We start from the raw sequence: 16238 nt of genomic DNA, 5'->3' as shown, positions 1-16238 counted from the left end.
TATGTAGCCCCAGTGTTAGGTAAGTATCTGCACAACTCTTCAACTGTTGCGTCCTCGGTGCAAAGCTACTCTGGATTGTCGCGCTTGTAGGCGCTTGTGCGCCATGAGCACGCTCATATGCACCCTATAGTCACAGGAAATCAGGCAGCGATACATAGGGCGCAAAGAAAGTCATGAGGGCCTCGATCGTTTTGGGCATCGTCCTTCTATGCTCGTTTAGCGGCTTGTCGTGCGCCCTGAAGAATGGGGTTGGCAAAACCCCTGCAATGGGCTGGAACTCGTGGAACTACTTTCGGTGCAACATAAACGAGACCATCATTCGGTCAGTGCCGCGGGGTTGGGTGCGTTCCTTAGTTTGTGTATGTATGAAGATGGTGCGAGCGAGGGCGGTTGCCTCGGGGGTGGAGGGGGGCAGGGGGCAACGGGACGTGGGAGACACACACTGACACGCATCGTAAGGGGGAACTGCGCCAGGTGACGACACGACACTTGATGCGCGGCGCAGGTCCGTTGCTGACGCCATCGTGTCATCGGGCCTGATGGACGCGGGCTACGTATACGTCAACATAGGTGCGCGGCTAGCGCCACACGAAAGCAGGCTGGCGGACTTTGCCTGCTTGCCAGCGCGAGGGCAGCGGGACGCTGCCGGCGCCTGGTGGGGGGGGGGCTGTGTGTGAGGGTGCCGCTAGTGCGCTTGTGCGGCGGTAGCGCCTTCAGCCGATGCATGCTGCGCTGCATGACCTGGGAAAGAGCGTGGCTGGTGCGGACGTGTCGGGCTGACTGGGGGCTGCTGAGAGCTGCCCCGCTGTCTCTACTGCTGCTGACCCAGATGACTGCTGGATGGAGAAGCGCGACAACGCCACGGGCCGCATTGTACCGTTCGCGGACAAGTTCCCTTCCGGCATGAAGGTTCGGCACGGCACCAGCCGCCGGGCAGCGCAAGGGGCGTCTGGCGGTGTTGGGGCCCGTTGTGTTTGACAGACGCTGTGACCTGCAATGGACGTACAGCCCACAATTGCGCGGCCACACACACATACACACATATACGCACATGCGTACACCCACATACACACGCGCGCGCCCACAAGTACGCGCACGAACACACACGCACACGCCCACACACAGGCTCTGGGTGACTACATCCACAGCCTGGGCCTCAAGTTCGGCGTGTACTCGGACACGGGCAAGCACACGTGCGAGGGGTACCCGGGCAGCGCCGGTTACGAGGAGCAGGTGAGGCGGGAGGCCGCGGCTCTGTCGGGCTTCACACTTACTGTACCTTGCGTTTCGGGGCTGCTGTCGGATGCTGATACCGGTACCCGGAATCCGCCGCTTGGATTCGCACCTCTTACCCGGCACCCGGCACCCAGCCCGCCTCCTTTCCCGCCTTGCGGCCCACCTCGCTGTCCCTGGCCGCTGCCGCGCTGCTCAGGACGCGGCCACGTATGCGGAGTGGGGCGTGGACTACCTCAAGTTTGACTACTGCGACATGCAGGACACCAAGGAGAGCGTGCAGGTGGGTACATGAACAATTAGCAAAATGGAAACGCCCGCGTGTGCTTCCGACAACGCAAGGTGCTTGTAGTTTGTCGCAGTTGTGTGTCGTACTTGCATCAAGCAACGGCCCCTGACATTCACCCTGCACCTTCCGCGGTTCTCCTCGCCGCCTGGCCAACCCTTATACCGCAGACGCACATGCCCTGCACCCAGTGTCGAACCTTTTTCTGGCGCTGTCCTAGCACACTCACACATGTCCTCGTTCAAACACACACAGGCCACGTATGAGCGCATGCGCGACGCTCTGGCCGCCACCGGCCGCCCCATCCTGTTCAGCCTGTGCTCGTGGGGCTCGGGGCAGCCCTGGCTGTGGGGCAAAGACGTGAGTGGCCGCGGGAGCTGAGAGAATGGACCAGACGGGTGGGAAGGCCAACAGATGGGGGAGAGAGCGCCATGCTCCGACGTGCCACATGCTCCGGATGCTGTCACAGCCCAAAACATGTCGGTGGTGTATCCATGCAATGCGGTGCGTGCTGATGTGTGCGGTGTGTTGTCCGCCTTTGCAGGTGGGCAACTCCTGGCGCACCGGCATCGACGTGTTCGCGGCCTGGGACGCGGCCCAGGCCAAGGCGCTCAAGCTGCCCAACTTCCTGCAGCCCATCCTGGGCGCAGTGCGGCAGACGCAGGTGCGGGTGCGGCGGGGCGGACGCAAGGGCTGGGTGCGAGGCTGCATCCACCCCCCTGCGGCAGTGCTCGGGTTCTCACGCGCACGGGGCACGCATGCAGCGACATGAACCTCATATTGCTGTGTTCAGCGCCTGCATCGCGACACTGGAGCACGCTCGGCTTTGCCTTTCCCCGCCCGCGCCTGACACGCGCGCCTGCAGGGTCTGGCTCCGTACGCGGGCCCGGGCGGCTTCAACGACCCCGACATGCTGGTGGTGGGGCTGGACGGCATGTACCCCTACGGCATCGTGCAGGTGGGGCGCGGGGTTACATTCATAATTATCAGTCAATGGTAGACGGGGTGCGGCCGGAACACACACACGCACACACGCACACACACACACACACACACACACACACACACACCAGGGAGGTGGATGGACACCGTAGATGACAGCTCAGTACAAGCCCAAAAAGGACCATGCTGTGCGGTACAGAGCACAAGGCGTTCGCAGGCGTTGCGGGTGGGTGCCTTTGGAGTATGTGGCGTCCCTGGCAAGCCGGTTCCGTTTGGCAGCGCCCCCAACTGTCCCCTCCTTCACCCCCACCCTCTCGCCAGGACTGCCCCGAGCACGTGCGCGGCTGCAAGCCCGGCATGTACATCAGCCGCGACCGCTGGGGCAAGGTGGGCGGGCTGACGCAGACGGAGCAGCGCACGCACTTCGCCTTCTGGTGCATCATGGCGGCGCCGCTCATCCTGGGCAACGACCCGCGGGCCATGAGCAAGGCCACGCTGGAGGTGCGGCGGGCGGGGCGGACGGGCGGGCGGAAGGGTTACTGATCGAGAGCCAAACCCGTGCGGGCCGGGGGTGCGCCAGATGGGAGCGCCTGCAGCCCCAGCGCGTCATGATGCACCGCCAGCACCTCCTGCACACACGTGCCCCACACATATAGGACATACACACTGTCTGGGTGGGCTTTCGTCTGGGTGCGCTTTCGTTCGTTTTTGTAACCCTCTCCTTATCTGCACGCCCGCAGATCCTGCTGGCGCGCGAGGTGCTAGCGGTGAACCAGGACCCGCTGGGTCTGCAGGGCCGGCCGGTGTGGACGCAGGAGCTGGACGGCGCCAGTGCGGGCAAGAGCCTGGAGATCTGGACCAAGCCGCTGGCGGACGGGCGCACTGCCATGCTGCTGGTCAACCTGGGCGAGGCCACTGTCGACATCACCACTGTGTTCAGGTGCGGGCGGGCAGGGGAGTGTGCGGGAGTGTGCGGGAGTGCGGGGTACTGGGGAGGCGGGGATGAGGGGATGAGGGGAGGCAGAAGGGCTCGTGCATGCAGGGCTGGAGTCAGGGGTGGTCTGGTCGCGGTGGGGTGTGCATCCCACCGCTGCCGCAGTGAGGCTGCCCGCCGCAGAAGACACCGCTCTACCCACAGCCGTCCCTGGCACCAATGCAGGCGAGGTCTCACCCACCCATCTGCCCACCCACCCACTGCCCCTGCCCCCTGTCCCCATTGTGCCATCTCCGAATTTCTCATCTCTCGAATCCCACACCCCATCAACCGCACCTGCCCCCGGTTACCCCACCCACCGCGCCTCCCCACACACACCCCATCCCATCCAGCCGCGACATGCCTGAGGAGCACAAGCAGTGGGGGCGCGAGGTGCCCAACCGCGACCCCGTGTGCATGGACAAGCACGCCTCCTGCAAGGAGTGGGCGGACGCGGGCGAGTGCAAGCGCAACGAGGGCTTCATGCTGGACACCTGCCCCTACTCCTGCCCCGACGGCTGCCCGCACCCGCTGGACCCGCCCGGGCCCAAGGCCACAGCGCTGGTGCGTGCTGTACGTGCTGCTGACGCCGAGTGGTGCCTTGCAGAGAGAGGGGGGAGGGAGCGCAGTCGGGATGGGGGCGCAGTCGGGAGGTGGGCGCAGTTGGGAGGTGGGCGCAGTTGGGACTCGCGCTTCACGGGCGCTCCATCCCGGGCAGAGGCGCTTGCAACAGCGACCTATCTGCCTGCAACTGCGGTGGATGCTGCTTGCCTACTGTACCTGCCTGCTGTACCTGCCTGCCTGCTCGCCTGCGTGCCTGCCTGCCCGCCTACCCGCCTAACCACTTGCGATTGCTCCTGCCTGCTGCTGTTTGCTGTGCCGCCTGCCCGCAGGTCCGTGACATCTGGCTGGAGGAGGACGTGGGGCTGTTCACGGCGCGCTTCACGGCGGCCAAGGTGGAGCCGCACGAGGCGCGCTTCGTCACCCTCAAGTGGGTGGGGTGGGGCGTGGGGCGGGGTTGGGCTGGGGTGGGGCGCGTGTCCTCTTCGCATCGATTTCGCAGACCTAGGGGCCAGGTGCGGTATGAGCTGCTGCAGGCGCTGCAGCTGCTGCTGGTCACTGGACACGCAATGCGGGCGTTCCTCACGCCTCCATACAACACACGCTGCCTGCAGGTGGCTGGAGCCCGCTGAGGCCGACAAGCTGGCCGCAGCCGGCGCCCTGGACTTCGGGCCCCGCGCCTTCGCCAACTCGCTGCGTGCCGCCGCCAGCGCCCTCAAGCTGGGCGTGGCGCCGGCGCTGGAGGGGGACGAGGGGCAGGAGGGCGCGGCGAAGCAGGCGGGGGCGGGCAGTGGCAGGGGCAAGGGCAGCACGCAGCAGTTCGTGCGGGCCAAGGAGCTGGAGACGGAGGTGCAGCGGCTGCACAACGAGCTCAAGAAGCGGGACCGCGAGGTGCGGCGTGGGGTGGGCTGCGTGTGTGTTTTGGGGTGTTCGGCGCAGCGGCGCGGCGCTGGCTGGCTGGGTGGAGCCCTGGCTGCAGTTACGTGGACGCCCAGGGGTTTGATCAGTAACTCGCCGGCTCCAGGACCGTGTCGTTGCAGTGTGGAATGTAGGTTATGGGCTACTATAAAATGGCTCGCTGCCCGTCTCCCCCTTTTGCAGCTTGCCAAGCTCAAGAAGGAGGCGGACGAGGTGCTGTGCACCCGCGAGGGCGCTGCCGCCAGCGGAGGCGCGGCGGAGGAGCGCCGCTCCGCACTGGCGGCAGGCGGCAGGGGCGTGGTGGTGCAGGCGGGCTCGGGCGTGTGGCTGGCCGCCACAGAGAGCAAGATCAGCTTGGCGCTGAACGTAGCCATGGCGGTGATACTGGTGCTGGTGGTGCTGCAGCCGCGGCGACGAATGGGCAAGAGCAGCCGGGAAGTGCAGTAGAGAGTGGAGTTGAGTTGAGCAAGGAGTTGAGCAGGAGATGTGAGGATTGTGCGCATGTTGTTTAATATTGCGGGTGTTACAAGAGAGGGCAACTTTCAAGGAGTACAGGACGAGATTGGCCAGCCGTGGAGAAGAGACCCAAGGGGCCGGGGAACTGCTGGCGTAGAGACACGAGAGGGCTGGGAAAGTGCCACCGCCCTCGTGCAGTCGTGCGGCTGCCTTTGTTTGGGCGCAGCTCATGCAGCTGTATCGGCCAAAGCAGTCACACGACCGGCTATAAAACATATAATTCACCGGCGTGTATCACTCTCTACAAAATGCTGGCCCGCATCCCTTTGCGCTTGCATACACATTCTCGTGGGGCACCTAAAGCCCTAGCCGCGCCTTGTCGTAGAGCCGTCTCGCGTGCAAGCACAGTACTGATTCGGGCACAACGCACAGCAGGTGCGGCGAGCGCTGCGAACAGCAATCTTCCAGAAGAAGTATACGGCGTCCAAAAGATACGGCGCGCTGGGGCGGCTGATGACCGCATTATCCAATTGAGGGTGGTATTAGTCTGCTTGTTTTTTTGGGTTTGACTATTGCACCCTCTCGGCTCTGCTGAACGCTCATTCATGGCTGAGCGACAGCTCGGAGCCGTGGTGTCAGAAAGATAACCTTCTTGCTCCTGATTAGCGACTACTGTCATGACTCGACGCACACGGGCTCAAGTGCCGGCGCCCGCCGGCCCCTTGAGCATTGTCCGCCCCCCCGCCCCCTCCCCCACCCCCTCCCCCCGCCCGCCCACACACACACCACCACCACCACCGCCACCGCCAACACGCCATGCAGAGGAGTACGCAGTCGCCCTGCGCTCGTCCCTAGACGAGAATGACTGGACCAAGACGTTTGAGCTCATGACGGAGCTGACCGTGCTCAAGGTGGATGTGCCGCTGGCTGCCCAAGAGGTGGCGGTGGTCTCATATGCACGCGGTGAGTCATGCCGCAGGGACGAGTTGCGGAAGGACAAGTCCACGGACGCGCGCCCCCATTCGCACGGCAATTCCAGAAGCACGGCACTACCGTACAGCGCCACACCCGGGGGTCTGGGCGCGGCCATGCATCGTGACCGGGCCACTCCCGCCATTGATGCCATCTATGCTCCCACTCCCGCTTCCTGCCCTCATGGAACCCACCCCAATCCCCATCTCTTGCCGTGCCACCCAGGCGGGCAGTGGCAGCGCGCGGAGGCGCTGTACAAGCTGCTGCAGGGGCGCGGCCACGTGGCCGCCGGCGCCACCACACAGGAGCTGGTGAGCGCGCTGGCGGCTGCGGGCAAGGGCGGCGAGGCGGCGGCGCTGCTGGCGGCGGCGGCGGCGCAGGCGGGCGCGGACGCGGGCGCGCTGGCGCCGGCACACTGCGTGGTGGCGCGCGCCCTGGCCCGACAAGGTGGGAGCGGCAGCCCCGGGCGGGTGGGGCGGGGGGGGGACTGCTCCCTGAACGCTCTTGGGCATTCGGTGCGACCGTGAGAGATGAGCATGCACTCTGGTTGGGCGGCGATTCCTCGACGACTGGGACCTATATGGTTGGGCTCGGCATATAACCCCCCGTTCCGGTCTGGGTTTAGTTGGGATGGGAATGAAGTACACATATACACACTGACACACACACTGACCCAAACACTGACCCAAACATTGACACACACACACACACACACACACACACACACACACACACACACACACACACACACACACACACACCGCCTGCAGGCCAGCTGTCGGAGGCGTATGCGATGCTGAACCGCATGATGCGCGAGGAAATGCGCATCGACCCGGGGACGGTGAGCGCGCAGCCGTAGGGTATGCGCGGGCGCTGTACGGCGCTGGTGGTAGGCGGGGACCCACTGCTTACTGCGCTGACTCTGCAGCTTGGGATGTGTCAGCGCTTGGGCGGCGCTTTCCACTCATGCAAACGGACACGCGCGTAAGCGAGCACGAACACACGTGTGCCTGCTTGCCTCCCCCTCCCCGCCCACCCCTGCAGTTCTCGTCTGTGGCTGCCAGCTGCATGGACCACGGCGAAACCGCCCTGGCGGAGGAAGTGCTGGAGATGAGGGACTACCTGTGAGCGCCGCGCACACAAGGCACTTGCTTGTAGGGAAATAGATAGCGGGGCACTGCGTTTGTGCATATGTACCGGAGGGAGGCGACAGCTGCCTGCAGCGCAAAAGGCGGTGGGGCGGGGCACGGTGCTCGGGGCGCGCTTTGGTGGATTGGGGTCTTGGGGTGTGCGCTTGATGCTGCTGGTGACTTGGACTTGGCGCGGCATGGTGTTGGGCTGGCGTGCGCTTGTGCACCTCGCTGTGGCGACGATGCCCGGGGCCAGCGCGCTGGTCGTGTGGCTTGCGGCTGATGCGCTGCGCCATGAGCAGCTGAAACGGACATGACTGAACGGCCAGGAAAGGCCGTATGCCCTTTGCGTTTGGGTGTTTTGGGTCTAAAGCCGATGACTTGCGATCAGAGGTGGCTGAGCACCGTTCGCTTGACTGCACTGAGGGCGCTGCAGTCAGCTGCCCCTTAACTGAATGGAAACTGGCATGCATCATGCATGGTGTCATTATTGGCGTCTGCCGCCGCAGCACAGGCACAATAGATCACCAGACACGACAGGCACGATGCGTGGCACGTGCCCACGTGACATTGAAAGGCCGCACTGCCACAACTCAAGCAGTGTTACGGTATAGGCAGGCGGCCTCATCTGCAACCACAAGACTGCGGCGCGCCTAACGCATTCATCCACTCAGAACCATCTTCGTCATCTTCCTGCAGGTGCGCTGCGGCTCTGCATCGCGAGTGTGGCGTTGCGGTGTGTCTGTGTGGTGCTATCGCCTGGCCGGGCGCCCGGAGCCAATGGGCAGGTGTATGGGGTGGTCCCTCCCCGGGTTCGCTACTCGCTCCATTGACCACCTGCGTGAGCGTGAGGAATGTGCATCAGCAAACTTCCAGCCAGCCAGCAACTCGTCGGTACAGTACATCCGGCGTTCGACCAGCCGCGCACTCCTGCCATGCCGTTGCAAATTGTTTGCCATCTGCTGGGGTTTGGGAATCAGCTGCACCCTACGGGACTTCACCAACCTGCCTTACAACTGTCCCATCGCACACTGCACTGCCACAACTCAAGCAGTGTTGCAGGCAGGGGGGCTCATCTGCAACCACACGGACTGCGGCGCGCCTCACGCCTTCATTCACTCCGAACCAGGGGCGCCCAGTGATCAGAACACAAGCGGGTCGATGTCCTGAAACGACTCGTGCGCCAGGTCGGGCACCACGCCACCCCCACACCCCTCCTGCCCCTCGACGCCGCCGTCACCACCACCCGCCGCCACTCGCCGCACGCTGCCCGGCCCCAACAGCGCCTCCAGCGCCGCCGCCGCGCTGCCGGCCTCGCCGCACTGCAGCAGCACCCGCCGCAGCAGGCGGCCGCCGCGGGCCGCACGCGGGGACTCCAGCCCATCCGAGAAGTGGCGCTCCCACACCGCAGCCGACACCATCTGCAGGTTGGCGCGGGAAGTGCGGGAGGAGGCCAAGTCATTGGGTCCCTGGCCGCTTGATGCTCCGTTCGCCCACAACCCCAAGGCTGCCTCACCCACTCACCCAGAAGCGTCATGCGCCGAGTCTTTCCCGTTATCCGCCGCCGCCAGCACACACGTCCGACGTGCCGCTGCCCTCCACCCACCATGTCCACCCAACCCTATGCTTAACGCCTGCCCCCTGCCGCCCCGCCACCCCGCCACCCTGCCACCCTGCTGTCCATGCGCTCCCTGTCTCCTCCCCCTCCTCCCCTCCCCCTCCCTCCCTTTCCCCTCCCCTTCCCCTTCCCCTCCCCTCCCCTTTCCTCCCACCCTCCTCACCTGCGCCATGGGGTAGGCGTACATGGCTGCGGCGTTGTGCAGCAGCCCCGGCAGCAGCCCCATCAGCTGCTGACTCAGCACCAGCCGCCCGCCCGGCAGCGAGCTGTGCGCGCCCCACAGAGCCGACACCAGCGCCCGCGCCGGCGTGCCCGGACCCAGCCGCACCCACTCGCCGTCGCCATCACCGCCACTCCCCTGCCTCCCCTCCTTCCCCTGCCTCCCCTCCTTCCCCTGTCTCCCTTCCTCCCCCTGCCGGGCCGCCGCCTCCTCCCCCAGCCGGGCCTCCGCCTCCTCCTGCTGCTCCTCCGCCTCCCCCTGCTGTGGGTCGGGCCGCAGCCTCAGGCTGTGCAGGTGCAGCTGGGCGCCATTGAGATGCAGCGCCAGGTCGGCGGCCGCCAGCAGCACGTGCTGCTGCAGCTCCAGCCAGGAGCGCTGGCGGCCCAGGGCGGCGGCCAGCGGTGCCACGTCACGGGGGCGCAGGCGCGCGCCGCTGAGCATGAAGGGAAGAGAGGGGGAGAGAGGGGGAGAGAGGGGGAGAGGGAAGGAGTTTACCCGGAGTAGGCAAGGGAGTCTTCAGACGCGCGTGACCGGGCTACTCCGCACAGGGCGCAGCCTGTGACTCACGGCCTGCCAGCTATGCCCGCCCCCTTCCATGACAGCATACCCGCTGACACACAGGGCCGCCCAACCCCCATTGGGGCCCCAACCCCGACCAGCACCCTCAGCTCCCGCCCTCGCTCGTTTGCACTGCGTTTGGGCTAGGTTTAGTTTGGGCTGGTATCTAGGCCCCCCCCCCGGGCCCCGCGCTCACGTGTCCACGTGTCTGGCCAGCTCCGCCAGCACGGCCGGTTCCGCCGCCCAGCGCTCCGTCACGTGGGAGGCCAGCTCCACGTGGTCCACGGAGCTGTAGCAGGCGCACGCCTCGGGCAGCGGCGGCTGTAGCAGCTGTGGTGGCTGTAGCGGCGGCTGGCTGGCATTGACACTGGTGGATGGGTTAGGGTGGGGGGCACCATGGGGGAAGGCGGGTGCGGGTTTCACAAGGTATCAGACATGCGCACACGCGCACCAAAACAAAAACCCAGGTGCCCACTTCGGGCCGCTTACAGACCCTGTAGCGCTCTCACCTCCCGGCGCTGCCGGACTGCGGCGCCGCTGCGCCTCCGCCTCCCGCCGCTGGCGCCGCCGGCGCCGCCGGCGCCGCCGGCGCCGCCGCAGACAGCAGGTAGTGCAGGGCGTGTCCCAGCTCGTGCGCCAGGCTGCGCAGCAGGCGCGGGTCTTCCAGCAGCCAGTAGCAGTGCCGCCGCGGCGGAGCCGACCCGCCGCTCCCCGGCGTTGGCGCCGCCGCCGAACCAAGCGGAGGAGGAGCAGCAGAAGGAGGAGGAGAAGCGGCGGTGGCGGCGGCGGTGTCGGCGGCGCAGAGTACCAGCTGGTGTGCGGGCAGGTGTATCGCCACGTGCGGCACACAGGCGCCCGAGGAGGCAGCGGAGGAGGAGGCGGTGGAGGAGGAGGAGGAGGAGGGTGCTGCGGAGGAGGTGGAGGCGGCAGGAAGGGGTGCGGGCAGCTGCGGGTGCAGCCAGGGCGCGGTCGGGGCGCCGCTCACGTAACCGTGCCTACGTGCATTACCGTGGAGGGGCATGGCCGTACGGGGCGAGTCAACTGCTCAGCACACGTTGACCAAGCATTTGTTGCCACCCACACCTCCCCTTGTCAACCCATGCTTTGGCCTCCCCCCCCCACCCACACAGAAAGCGCCAGAGCTGGTGTCAGCCGTACACAGCAGCTAGCTCCTGCACGGGTGCAGGTTGCATCCATGCAAGTCACCACCAAGTCCCGGCCTGCCAGCCTCAGTCTGACAGCTCCGCGCCGGCTGCTCACCTGACCAGGGCCGTAAACGGCATGCCACACTCGGCATCAACGCATACGTACAGCACCCCCACCAGGCTGCTGCTGCTGCTCGCCGCCGCCGCGCCGCCCCCGCCACCGGCGCGCCCCTCCGGTCCGGCGCCCTCCCCCTGCGGCGCCGCCGGCGCGGCACTGCGCCGAAACGACCGGCGGCCGCTGGCACCACTGCTGCTGCTGCCGCTACTACTGGCTACTAATGTAGAAGCTTCTGATGCCCTGGAATCCTTTTCTGCGCCCCCTGCGCCGCCGCCCCAGGCACTGGCGCCGCCGCCTGCGCCGCCGCCCCAGGCACTGCCGCGGCCCCAGGCACTGCCGCCGCCGCCTGTGTCGTGCAGCTCCATCTTGATGAGGTGGTGCGGCGGCGCCCAGGCGGCCTCGTGGCGGCCCAGCCAGGCGCTGGGACGCAGCTGCAGACCCAGGGTGGGCGCCAGCAGCCGGCCCAGGCCTGGGGGGCGGGTGTGTGTGGGGGGGGGGGTCGGGGCGGGGGGGGGGAGGGAGGGTTTCAGGGGGGGGGCGGGGGGGAGGGGACTCAGAGGGAGGCAGGGGCTTCGCGGCAGCGAGGCGGCAGTTTGCAGCGGACGTGGGCACGGCCGTTTGGAGGTGGCCGCTGCGAGATGGCCCGAGGGCAAGGGCGTGCACAGCAGGCAGCCGCGGCGGCAGGGCCTGCTGCTGCTGCTGCTGCTGCCGCTAGGAAGCGCGCCGGGGACCCCAATGCAGGCCAGGGCACAAGAGAATGCAGCAGCGATGCTCGCTCCCGTGTCCTACCTCAGCCCCTTCGTGTCTCTCGTTGGTTCCGCCCGCCCCCCCAGGCCGGGCACAACCACACACACACACACACACACGCACACGCACAAGCACAACGCACACGCACACACGCCCTGTGTCGACCCTTATCCCTTGTGCTCCCCCCCACACACCCTGTCGCTCACCCTGCAGGACGCCCTCCAGCTCGAAATACGGCGCCAACTCCTCCGCCCACTCCTCCGCACTGGGCAGCGGCTCCCGATCCAGCTGGCTGCGTGTGGGAGGGTAGTGCGCGTGTGTGCGTGCGTGCGTGTGTGTTTGTGTGTGTTAGACAAGAAACGAAAGCCCGCCCAACGACGGCGCACATGTGTGTGTGTGTGCGTGCGTGCGTGTGTGTATGTGTGTGTATGTGTGTGTGTGTGTGTGTGTGTGGACCAGGGAAGGAATCACGCAGGACTCCGTGTGTTAAAGAGCACAAGGAAAACATTACGCGTAGGACAGTGTATGCGATGCAGAGTTACGGATTCCGTGTGTGTGCGCGTGTATGTGTGTGTGTGTGTGTGTGTGTGTGTGTGTGTGTGTGTGTGTGTGTGTGTGTGCTGTGCAGTGTGCCAGGCAGCACGCGGACAGCCCAGGCCGCGTGTCGCCAGCAGCGGCGGCAAGCGAGGCACGGCCGCTGCTGGCGACACGCACCGCCACGCCAAAACCCCCACCCACAGGCGCCCTCACACACAGGCGCCCCCGCCCACCTGAGGAAGTCCAGACTTCCCACCAGGTCCAGCGGGTCCTCCTCCTCCTGCTCCTCCTGCTCCTCCTGCTGCTCCTGATCCGCCGCCTGCTGTTGCCGCTGACCCCTGGGTGCCCTGCCCTGCCCCCCCAGCACGCCCGCCTCCTCCCGCGCCGCCACCTCCAGCCGCACCGCCAGCCGCTGCAGCCGCTGCACCTCGGCCTCCGCCAGCGGCGCCACCGCGCCCAGCAGCTCGCCCAGCCACTGCAGAGCAGCCTCAGGAGAGCCTGAGGCACCGGGCAGGGGGTGGGGTGCGGGGTGGCGTGGCAGAGACGATTGCAAGATGGAATGATGAGCAGTGAGTCGGTAAATCAGTAAGTCATCGCGTATGAAGTGCTGACGTCAAGCGAGAACCGCATTGCGGGGGAAGGCGTGGTGGCAGGACACCAGCCACGTTTTGCCCCAGCATAGGCCCCATGCCGGTGAAACATAGCCCCGCCCCCCGCCACACCCGCCACCAGTGAGCGGATGTGCTGCGCAGCAGCTGCCCCTCCCACCCCAGCCCCCCGCCCCCGCACCCGCCCCCGCCCCACCCCCCACCCCCCACTCCCGCGCACCCGCACCCGCAACCTCCCCTCCGCACCGCCCCATCCGCACCCACCCGCCACGGAGCCTGCGGCCCGCAGGTGCGCGAAGCTGGGCTGCCCCAGGCAGTGCGCCTGGTCGTCGCGCGCCCGCCGCAGCACGTCCATCAGCTGCAGCGCCGCGTCCGCCTGCGGCCCCAGTGTGGCCGCCACCACCGCCCGCCGCACGGCGCCGCTGGGGTGCTCCGCCAGCAGTAGCGAGGTCAGACCGCCGCTCAGGGGCACGCGCCACAGCCGGCCGCCTGCGGCGCCGCGCGCAGGGGCGCAGCGGGGCGCACCGGGGTACAGCGGGGCACACCGGGGTGCAGCGGCACAGGGGGGTGCGGGTGGAGAGCAGAAAGGTTGCGGGATTGGAAGAAATGTTGCGGGATTGGAGGCCGGCGCAAGTGGGGGTAGATGCCACAGGGGCGCACAGGGGCACACAGGGGTGCGGGTGGAGGTGGAGGTGCAAGGGCGCAGGGGCCAGGGCGGTTGCGAGAGCGGAAGGTATGTGGGGTGCAGGCGCAGGGGCCCAGGGATGTGCAGAGTTGCGGGGAGGACGGTGCGCGGAATGAGGAGGTTGGCACACGTGACGGCGGACGGCGGCGTGGGGTGTGTGTCCAGCTGCGTGCGCAGGCGCAGACGCCTACGCAGCACCCGCGCCACCCACACATCCAGATTCCACCCACTGCGCACCCTACGGGATTCCACCAACCTGCCTAAACACTGTCCCATCGCACACCCACTGCGCCACCCCCACACCCAGACTCCGGCGTCGTCTGGGGGGGCTTTCGTTTCAATTTCCAACATACCCGGACAGCCTCCCACCATGCCACACGTAGTTGACACACGTACCTCTCGTGCGTGCCTTGCGTGTGGCCACAGTCAGCGGCGCCAGCCGCACACACGGCCCGTCCCCGCCGCTGCCAACACCACCGCCGCCGTCCGCGCCGCCTGGCCGCCCCGGCGTCGCTGCTGCTGCTGCTACAGCCGTTGCTGCTGCCGCGGCGGCGGCGGCGGCGGCGGTCTGCCCCTCCTGCCCCCCCGGCAGTAGCTGCAGTGTGACTCCGGCTCGGGACCGGGCCGCCGCCACGTCAGCCTCCGTCGCCGGCGAGGCGGCCTGCGACAACACCGGGTCACCGCGAACCTGCGGAGGGAGGGGGGGGCCGCGTGTGTGCGCGTGCGTCCACGAGCACAAGGGCAGGAAACACCCCTGCACCCCCACCCACCCGCCACACCCCACACCCCGCACCTCGCTGTCGTGCAGCAGCAGCACCGGCGGCGGCGCCTGGTCCGGGTCTGCCAGCGCCTCCCGCCACCCCGCCAGCAGCGCCGCCTCCAGCGCCTCCAGCCCCGCCCGGTCCGCCTCGTCAGCCGCACTCAGAGCCGCGGCCCGGGCCACGCCCTCCGACACCAGCCGGGGCAGCTGCGGCTGCGGCTGGGGGCGAGGCTGCGGCTGCGGCTGGGGGTGAGGCTGGGGGTCAGGTGGAGGGTGGGTGGCGGATGCGGCGGGCGACGGCGCTGCTGCGGCGGCACCCGCGGGTGCAGGTGCTGCTGCGGCGGCGGGCTGCGCGGTCGTGTCGGGGCCTGGGGACACGGGCGGCTGCGGCGGCTGCGGCGGCTGCGGCGGCTGCGGCGGCTGCGGCGGCCAGTGTGGGTGGGCGGCCAGCAGGCGGCACAGCTCGTCCTCCACTGCCTGTGGTGGGGACAAGGAAAGGGAGGAGGAGCCCGCGTTACTTTGTAGTAGAGACAAGATAGGAGGGCACGAGGACAGTAGGGCGTCAACGCAGGTCCAGGGCTTCCCCTGAGCAGATCTGTTTTTGTGTGTGTGTGTGTGTGTGTGTGTGTGTGTGTGTGTGTGTGTGTGTGTGCGTGTATGTGTGTGGCTACATCACCAGCAGTACACCGGGCAGAACGGCAGGCACGGCATGGCACTGCCTCCACCTCCTCCGGCCCTAACTCCCACGCTCCCACACAACCCCCCCCGCATGCCCAACCCGCGCTCAGCCCCCCACCTGCAGCGCCCTCTCCACTCGTCCGGCCGCCTCCCGCCAGGCGGGCTGTGTGTGGTGCTGGGCGCAGTGCGCGGCGGGCGCACGCAGCCAGGCCGCCGCCTCGTGGTGCCGCCGCGCCAGCAGCGCCAGCCGCTCGCCTGGGGCGCAGCCGGGCGCGTGTGGTTACCGTATGTGTGTGTTGACCAGCGAAACGGAAGGAAACCCGCCTTGTGTGTATGTGTATGTGTTGCGTGTGCGTGTGTGGCAGTAACATAGCTTCAGTCAACATCGCACACACGGCTGTAGCACCATTCCGGCCGACCCATGGAGCCGCGGCCGACCGACGGAACCATCCCGAACCCCCAAAGCCCTTGGCGGCACGCCTCTAACATGCCGCTGACAGCAGCGGCAGCGCCCCACCCACGCCACCCCACCCCACGCCACGCTCCACACTCCTGCACATACACACACACGCCCCACCTCGGCTCTCTCGCGCCGCCTGCGCCTGCAGCTCGCCGCACACTAGCACCAGACGTGCGGCTGTGTCCACCAGGTCATCTGGTCTGGTCACACCAGGCAGGCCGTACACGCCCGGCTCTACCTCACTGACTAGTGCCGCCGGTGCCGCCTCCCGGGTGCCCGTGGCCGCGGCTGCGGCGGCGCCGGCCCCGGTCTTGGTCCCGGCGTTTGGGGTTGCGGCGGTGTCTGCGGCCGGCTGCGGCTGCAGGGGCTGTGGAGGCGCTGCAGCTGGGCTGCTGAGTCCAGCGGGCGTGGCCGGCACAGGCGATGACCCGGGTGCAGCGGCCACCATGACACGAGGTTTCAGGGCCGGCAGGGCGCGAAACTGGGGTTTGGCAACTGCATCCGCAGCGTTGCAGGATGAGCTTCCACCATCGAAGCGTCTACGATTGTTGAGTGCCGCTGCGGCGCGCCGACAGTGAAGAGCCATCGGCGTGCACGAGGCTAAAGCAGTGCCAGCGTATGTCAATTGTGCAT

At 67.3% G+C, this 16238-nt stretch overlaps 3 protein-coding genes across 3 annotated transcripts; 2 read left to right on the top strand and 1 right to left on the bottom strand.

Annotated features, from left to right (window-relative positions):
- The first annotated feature begins 1 nt into the window (after position 1).
- CHLRE_01g026250v5 (uncharacterized protein) lies at positions 2-5677 on the top strand. Its single transcript, XM_043058562.1, has 14 exons — positions 2-322; positions 506-570; positions 830-909; positions 1126-1233; positions 1433-1516; positions 1775-1879; positions 2064-2183; positions 2385-2477; positions 2783-2962; positions 3202-3401; positions 3788-3998; positions 4328-4425; positions 4610-4886; positions 5097-5677. Exons 1-14 carry the CDS (start codon positions 267-269, stop codon positions 5358-5360), a joined length of 1941 nt encoding a protein of 646 aa, XP_042928476.1. The 5' UTR covers positions 2-266; the 3' UTR covers positions 5361-5677.
- Positions 5678-5731: 54 nt separating this feature from the next.
- On the top strand, positions 5732-7937 carry CHLRE_01g026200v5 (uncharacterized protein). Its single transcript, XM_043058561.1, has 5 exons — positions 5732-5804; positions 6192-6332; positions 6567-6788; positions 7112-7182; positions 7386-7937. Exons 2-5 carry the CDS (start codon positions 6257-6259, stop codon positions 7467-7469), a joined length of 453 nt encoding a protein of 150 aa, XP_042928475.1. The 5' UTR covers positions 5732-5804; positions 6192-6256; the 3' UTR covers positions 7470-7937.
- A 12-nt stretch (positions 7938-7949) lies between these two features.
- On the bottom strand, positions 7950-16231 carry CHLRE_01g026150v5 (uncharacterized protein). The gene is made up of 12 exons (XM_043058560.1): positions 15723-16231; positions 15264-15400; positions 14501-14944; positions 14104-14395; positions 13287-13511; positions 12648-12912; positions 12084-12169; positions 11128-11599; positions 10377-10862; positions 10064-10234; positions 9253-9742; positions 7950-8892 (listed from the first exon to the last, which is right to left on the bottom strand). The coding sequence occupies exons 1-12, from the start codon at positions 16051-16053 to the stop codon at positions 8614-8616; spliced, it is 3678 nt and encodes a 1225-aa protein (XP_042928474.1). The 5' UTR covers positions 16054-16231; the 3' UTR covers positions 7950-8613.
- Between the last annotated feature and the right edge of the window lie 7 nt (positions 16232-16238).

Source organism: Chlamydomonas reinhardtii, chromosome 1 (genome assembly GCF_000002595.2).
Source record: "Chlamydomonas reinhardtii strain CC-503 cw92 mt+ chromosome 1, whole genome shotgun sequence".
In the NCBI taxonomy this organism is placed as follows: domain Eukaryota; kingdom Viridiplantae; phylum Chlorophyta; class Chlorophyceae; order Chlamydomonadales; family Chlamydomonadaceae; genus Chlamydomonas; species Chlamydomonas reinhardtii.
Note: the sequence above shows the minus strand (reverse complement) of the source record. Positions and strands in the feature narration are given on the sequence as shown.

Coding starts and splice junctions, on each gene's coding strand:
- CHLRE_01g026250v5 (XM_043058562.1), top strand. CDS start 267: ATGGGCTGGAACTCGTGGAACTACTTTCGGTGCAACATAAACGAGACC. Junction 571..829: donor CTACGTATACGTCAACATAG/GTGCGCGGCTAG, acceptor CTGCTGACCCAG/ATGACTGCTGGATGGAGAAG. Junction 2,184..2,384: donor GCGCAGTGCGGCAGACGCAG/GTGCGGGTGCGG, acceptor GCGCGCCTGCAG/GGTCTGGCTCCGTACGCGGG.
- CHLRE_01g026200v5 (XM_043058561.1), top strand. CDS start 6,257: ATGACGGAGCTGACCGTGCTCAAGGTGGATGTGCCGCTGGCTGCCCAA. Junction 6,333..6,566: donor GGTGGTCTCATATGCACGCG/GTGAGTCATGCC, acceptor CGTGCCACCCAG/GCGGGCAGTGGCAGCGCGCG. Junction 6,789..7,111: donor GCGCGCCCTGGCCCGACAAG/GTGGGAGCGGCA, acceptor CACCGCCTGCAG/GCCAGCTGTCGGAGGCGTAT.
- CHLRE_01g026150v5 (XM_043058560.1), bottom strand. CDS start 16,053: ATGGTGGCCGCTGCACCCGGGTCATCGCCTGTGCCGGCCACGCCCGCT. Junction 14,945..15,263: donor GAGTGGAGAGGGCGCTGCAG/GTGGGGGGCTGA, acceptor TCCCCACCACAG/GCAGTGGAGGACGAGCTGTG. Junction 10,863..11,127: donor CCGTTTACGGCCCTGGTCAG/GTGAGCAGCCGG, acceptor TAATGCACGTAG/GCACGGTTACGTGAGCGGCG.